The sequence below is a fragment of the Pangasianodon hypophthalmus genome, chromosome 6, assembly GCF_027358585.1.
Source record: "Pangasianodon hypophthalmus isolate fPanHyp1 chromosome 6, fPanHyp1.pri, whole genome shotgun sequence".
Classification (NCBI taxonomy): Eukaryota; Metazoa; Chordata; class Actinopteri; order Siluriformes; family Pangasiidae; genus Pangasianodon; species Pangasianodon hypophthalmus.
The window spans coordinates 563,411-570,600 of NC_069715.1; the positions used below are offsets into that span (position 1 = coordinate 563,411).

Consider the following 7,190-nt stretch of genomic DNA (forward strand, 5'->3'; position numbering starts at 1 on the left):
CAGTTTTAGTTGTTTATTTTTTGGCATTGACATATATATTTTTAAAATGTATTATTCTATGTTAATTATTTTAATATTTTCCATTTACATATTGAACCGAAATTTACATATGCAATAATATTTACTCCCATGTAGCTTTTAATAAAACGAATTTGACTGTGTTAGAGTTTGAGTCATATTTGGATGTTATTAGCATGTTATTACAATCATTAATAAGAACAAACATCTTTTACCATTTTATCTTCACTCTGATTCTTTATTTTGCTTTTATTTTTTATTGTTTATTAATTTTTTTGTATAGCGTCACAAAGCAGCAAATTAATCTATTTAATTACATTTACTTTTATCCTTATACATATTATTTATTGTTTAATTCTTTGTCTATTCTTTATTTTTTAAATTTATTTAAATTATTTTATTTTGATTTACGTTTATGTAAATCACTTTGAGAGTTTGGACTCAAAAAGAAGAGTGCTATAGAGTTAAACATGAATAGTCGTAAAGTGATATTAAAGAAGGTTTAAACACGGTGTAATGCGGGACATCACCACACGGTGGCGTAAATGAGAGCTGAACATTCTCCCCAGTGACAGAGTGGTGTGATGAAGTTGATTATTTTCCTCTAACAGCACGTCTCCAAGTGTTTTATTCCTCTTACACCACAGCAATTTACCACCAAATCCAGTTTTATTTATTAAACAGCACATCATACTTTTTATCCTTTTATAGCTACATGTCTGAAACAAGTGAGTTCCTGTTGTCACTTACGTTATAGCAGCTATAAACACTCGTTCCCTCACCAGCCTCTTTATTCTCTCTCTCCAAGTTAATAAGATAAAATAATCACAGCTTGTTCCGCATGTTACTGAGAAACTGCAAAGAAGCGTAAACTCCTCTGTCCTGAAGACGTCGGAAAACTTAAAGTCACAGCTTTACAAAGCGCTGACACTGGAGACTCCTTCCATAAATAAACATCTTCCCAAAATATCAATGATTACATACATGTTTTTTTTTTTTTTTATAAAAAATATATGTGTTGTACACGCCCCTGCGAATGAGCTGTTACTATAGAAACGATAATGTATTAGAATGAGCACATTAATAATAAATTAATTAAGAAATGTTAGAATCATGGCATTGGATGATCCTCATAAAGATAGACAATAGTGTGTGTGTGTGTGTGTGTGTGTGTGTGTGTGGTTAGTGACCTGCAGACCCCTTGGCCATTAAATATGATGGATGATTTATAACTCATGTGCGTGCACTGAACCACTTGGCTCAGATACAGTGTGTGTGTGAGGCACATCTGGGTGTATCCATTTCTCTCTGCTTTTCAACAAATCATTGTCTCAACATCATGTTGGCTCACACACTGCCTCTCACGCTAACAAATCTTACACACACACACACACACACACCTTCTAATGACAGCAGCAGCACCTTAAGAATGTCATGTGACCATGTTGTACACAATCACTCAGCTGCAGGAGCACATGTTCCTCAGCAGCAGCTTTTCTGGAACTAAAATCATTAAAATCATTAATTAATCCTAATTTTAATCTCAGATTTAAATTTCAGTCAGAAATTAATTTCAATCCTGTTTAAATCTCTGAAAAAGACAACAACAGAAGCGTTTCTAAGCTTCATTTCACTTATAAATAAATAAAGAAGAAGTACTGAGAGCGACTGAGGGGCCAAGCACTACCTAGCGCCACCTTGTGGTGAAATGACACCAATATTTTGTCCTCCCTCGGGCAGCAGTCTTCAACATAGCACTGAAGTTTTGTGTTGATAAAATGAAGCACTGCAGAGATATTATCTCATGTCCTTTTCACCGTTAATCCCATGCCGTATATTGCAGAATTCAAAAGCAATACATGACTTCAAGTCAGCAGTGTCAGAGGAATCATATGACAAAGTAATGACCATTTTAGGTCAAGCAGTTGAAGTATTATGAGTACTTTCATGAATTTTTCATTATAGCGCCACCTAGTGCTGCAAGGACTCCAATTTTGTTGGGCTGCCTCGAGATAAGGTGCCTAAATAAATGCTCAAGTTTCGTGCAATATCTACTCCCTAATCCATACTCCATAGTTCCTAATCCCTACTTTCTAGCACCCAAACTCTATTCCCTAATCCCTATTCACCCAAACTCTATTCCCTAATCCCTATTCACTACTCCCTCATCTCCAACCTGTATTCCCTAATCCCTACTCACTACTCCCTGATCTCCACTCTCTATTCCCTAATCCCTACTCACTACTCCCTGATCTCCACTCTCTATTCCCTAATCCCTACTCACTCATCTCCAATCTGTATTCCGTAATCCCTACTCACTCATCTCCAATCTGTATTCCCTAATCCCTAATCACTACTCCCTCATCTCCAACCTGTATTCCCTAATCCCTACTCACTACTCCCTGATCTCCACTCTCTATTCCCTAATCCCTACTCACTACTCCCTGATCTCCACTCTCTATTCCCTAATCCCTACTCACTATTCCCTAATCTCCACTCTCTATTCCCTAATGCCTACTCACTACTCCCTGATCTCCACTCTCTATTCCCTAATCCCTACTCACTACTCCTTACTCTCCACTCTCTATTCCCTAATCACTTCTCACTACTCCCTGATCTCCACTCTGTATTCCCTAATCACTACTCACTATTCCCTAATATCCACTCTCTATTCCCTAATCCCTACTCACTACTCCTTACTCTCCACTCTCTATTCCCTAATCACTACTCACTACTCCCTGATCTCCACTCTCTATTCCCTAATCACTACTCACTATTCCCTAATCTCCACTCTCTATTCCCTAATCCCTACTCACTACTCCCTGATCTCCACTCTCTATTCCCTAATCCCTAATCACTACTCCCTAATCTCCACTCTCTATTCCCTAATCCCTACTCACTACTCCCTAATCTCCACTCTCTATTCCCTAATCCCTACTCACTACTCCCTAATCTCCACTCTCTATTCCCTAATCCCTACTCACTACTCCCTAATCTCCACTCTGTATTCCCTAATCCCTAATCACTACTCCCTCATCTCCAATCTGTATTCCCTAATCCCTACTCACTACTCCTGAATCCATACTCTCTACTCCCTAATCCCTACTCCCTACTCGGTACTCCCTACACTCTAATCCCTAATCCTTGCTGCCTAATCTCTAGTTTACACTCCCTACACTCTACTCCCTAATCCCTACTCCCTATTATTCTGTCTGATCAAATCTAATATAATCTAATTTAATTTAACTTAATCTACTTTAATCTACTTGTATGTAATATAATATAATATAATGTAACTTCATCTAGGTTACTCTAATCTAAACTAATCTGATCTCATGTTGGCGAACATTTGGGCATGTCCTTGTTGTAGCTTTAGCATTAAACTTCCTGCTCATGAAATCCCACAATGCATTGCTGATATTTTAGAATTAGAATTAGTGTACCAATGATGATGCATTGACTAGCCACAATGAACTGTACTGTGTGTAGAGATTATGGTTGAGGAATTAAGGATTAAGAAATACGGTTGAGGGAATAGAGATTAGGGAATAGTGATTAGAGATCCGGGAATAGAAATCAGGAAATAGAGATCAAGGAAGGGAGAACAGAGATTAGAGAAGAGTGATAAGGGACTGGATATTAGGGAATGGGGAATAGAGATTTAAAAAGGAGAATAGGGATTAGAGAATAGAGGTTAGGGTTTAGGGATTAAGGTTTAAGAAACAGGAATTAGGGAATAGAGTTGATGGAGTAGGGATTATGGAATAGAGATTAGGGAACATTGATTAGGGTTTAGGGATTAAGGTTTAAGAAACAGGAATTAGGGAATAGAGATTAGGGATTAGGGAATAGTGCAGTACATTGTACACCGATCGTTCTCTTTAATTGATTTATCAGTTAGAACAGTAACATGAGCTACGTGTAAACTACTGAAACATTGTGCAGTTATAGTGTTATAGTTTTATATCCTGTTACACACACACACACGCACACACACACACACACACACATAAAAAAAACAGGTCACTTCTTCTATTACAGGGCACCCTCTGTTTACAGCATGTGTAACTCAGCATCTCCCTCTCTCTCTCTCTCTCTCTCTCTGTCCATTTGTTTTCTTCATTAAGAATCTTTCTTGGTCGGCTGTTGTGAAATGTTTGTCCGAGCTCAGCACCTGTTTCGCTTTAACGCTGTCATCTCTCTGTCCTCACACACACACACACACACACACATACAGAAAAACCCACAAACCCTGAGCTGGTTTAGTTTGCTGTGTAAAGGAGTATTTATCGTCTATTTACTGACTGCATGCTGTTATACAGACTGTGTAAATTACAGTGTGTGTGTGTGTGTGTGTTGCGCTCACTGTAGCAGTTGTTGGGGTCCTGTGTGCCGTTGATGTTTCCGTTCTCGTCGACGGTGAGGAACCACTGCGTGCGGCTGTAAAGTCGGCGAATCCGCACGTCCCCTCCCTCCATGTAGTCGTAATTCCGAGCGTAGCGTTCTTGCTTGATGCAGTCGCACACAGCCGAGGGTTCAGTCGAGGCCACACCCCCTCCATAGGCCACTCCCACTCCGCCCAGCCACAGCAGCACACGCAGGTAAAGTCCACACAGCAGGTCTGGCCGTTTCCACACCACCATCCATCTGTGCATCATAAGGCACTGCTGGAGGAGGGTACGCGCTGCATAGTGATGAGACTCAATGTCCTGGAGACGTCCTGTCACTCCCGACGTCACTCCCGACGTCACTCCCGATGTCACTCCCGACGTCACTCCTGATGTCACTCCCGCTCCAAACGTCAGTCTGATCTGGAACTCACTCCACAAACTCCAAATGTCACTCCATCACTTTCAATCTCTCCAGATTTCTCTGAGTCACTCTGAACCACTCTGAGAGGAACCTCAATCACAACACCGCTGGAAACTCCTCCACATACATGTCTCTCCAGTCCAACGTCACACCACTCCACTCCAGTCCCGCTGCCCTCTGAGTGTAACGCTGTTTACCTGAAGGTCACTCTGATCGAACGTCACTCCAGCTGTCACTCTGATCACTCCGATTGGTTCTGAGTCACTATAAGAAGAACCTCAATAAGACCGCCGCGGGATATTTCTCCACATCACCACCACTCCAGCTGTCACTCTGATCACTCTGAGTGTAGTGGTGTATAACTGCATGTCACTCTGATGGAACGTCACTCCACGGAACTCCAGCGGTCACTCCGAGTCACTCTGTGTCCACTGGAAACGTCATTCCTCAGGAGCACGTCAGTCACTTCAGATCCAGTTAGGATGCGTCCCGCTACGTCTCACTCCCTGGGGAAAAACACTTCCACTGGACAGGAGCCGCTCTGTCTGTCCCTCCGTTTGTCCCTCTGTCTGTCTCTTCGTCTGCTCTTCCGTCTCTCTCTCTCTCTCTCTCTCTCTCTCTCAGACTGCTGTTATCTCAGATATTCTGGACGGTGAATCTGCAGCAAGAGAGATGAGGAGAAACTGTTCAGCCATTCAGCATCGGTGTCAACTAAGGACACGTCTCTCTTTCTCTCCCTCTCTCTCTCTCTGTCTGTCTGTCTTTCTCTCGTTCTCTCTCTCTCTTTCTCTTTCTCTATCATTCTCTCCCCTGTAAAGAAAGTCATAACCATTCACAATCATGTCAGAAGAACAAATTGAACTTACGTTGCACTCCTTGGCTCTGCATGCTGTTATTCCCAGACAGAGTGTAAATCGTGGTGAGTATGTGCGTGTGTGTGTGTCATCTGTTCCGAGACCTCTGAGCGTGTAAGTTTCGGAGTGTGTGTGTGTGTGCGTGAGTGTGTGTGAGCAGTCGGCATCTTCCCCTGTTTAGCGAGCACAGAGTGAACTCTGATAAATGCCTGCTGACCTCACGCTGCTGCAATTACGCTCCAACCATTCACAGAGAGCCGGGGGGTTTGGCGAGGGTGTGTGTGTGTGTGTGTGTGTGTGTGTGTGTCTGTCTGTGTGTGTGTGTGTGTGTGATATGTCTCTCTTTTTACCTAAACTTTTGTGTAATTGCAATCATGTGATTTGTAACATTCATATTAATAAAAACGGTGAAGAGAAAAAGAGAAAGAGAGAGAAGTAAAAACAGTAAAAAAAAAAATAAAATAAAAAAAAAGAGGTGGAGGAAAACAGACTGATAAAAAGAAAGGAGGACAAAGATGGAGAAAGAGAAAAGGAGGGGAGAAAATGAGGTTGAAAGAACAAGAGAGAGACAGAAAGAGAGAGAGAGAGTGAGAGAGAATTTAATATTCGCATATTAATTTTGGATATTTGCATATTGAGTATTACACAGTAACACATGCAATGTGCATTTTCACTCTGATTTATCTGCACACTTTATTTAATAGTGACAGCAAGTTATACTCTAAGCTACACACACACACACACACACACACACACACATACACACACACACACACACACACACACAGACTAAGAGAAAATCAAAGCCTGCCTCAGTGTGTGTGTGTGTGTGTGTGTGTGTGTGTGTGTGTGTGTTTGCCGTGTTTGTTTTAAAGAGCAGGATTTACAGTCGCACACCTGCACACTGTACTTCAAACACTGCGCTAACTCTCTCACTAATACACGCCGTAAAACTGCTACACACACACACACACACACACACACACTCAACCTGCTGTTTTATGAAGCTAAACATGACGGTTTTATCGCAAACCCGGTGTCTTGGAAACACATGTAGGAAAAGTTTATAATTCAATTATTCTAATATTATATTCAGTTAATATATTTATTACAGAACACAGATAAGTCAGATAACTCCCGTAACCATAGCAACAATCATATAATGTTAATCAACCATCGTATAACGTTAATCCATAACAACAACTGAATGATGTTAATCATAGTAACAATCATATAACCCTAATGGCTGCGACAATTTCACACCGTTACCCATAGCAACAATTTCACAGTGTTACCCATAGCAACAATTTCACACCGCTACCCATAGCAACAATTTCACACCATTACCCATAGCAACAATTTCACACCACTACCCATAGCAACAATTTCACACTGTTACCCATAGCAACAATTTCACACCGTTACCCATAGCAACTATTTCACACCGTTACCCATAGCAACAATTTCACACCGTTACCCATAGCAACAATTTCACAGTGTTACCCA

The 7,190-nt window shown here is 41.1% G+C and overlaps 1 protein-coding gene across 1 annotated transcript in view; it reads right to left on the bottom strand.

The window, feature by feature from the left end:
• fgf7 (fibroblast growth factor 7) overlaps positions 1-5,999 on the bottom strand; it is a 9,996-nt gene extending 3,997 nt beyond the window's left edge. Inside the window, exons 1-2 of the mRNA XM_026913487.3 lie at positions 5,697-5,999; positions 4,385-5,488 (exon numbers count right to left, since the gene is read on the bottom strand). Coding sequence (XP_026769288.1) covers positions 4,385-4,676 — 292 coding nt within the window. The 5' untranslated portion in view covers positions 4,677-5,488; positions 5,697-5,999. The remainder of the gene's footprint in view (positions 1-4,384; positions 5,489-5,696) is intronic.
• Positions 6,000-7,190: the final 1,191 nt, after the last annotated feature.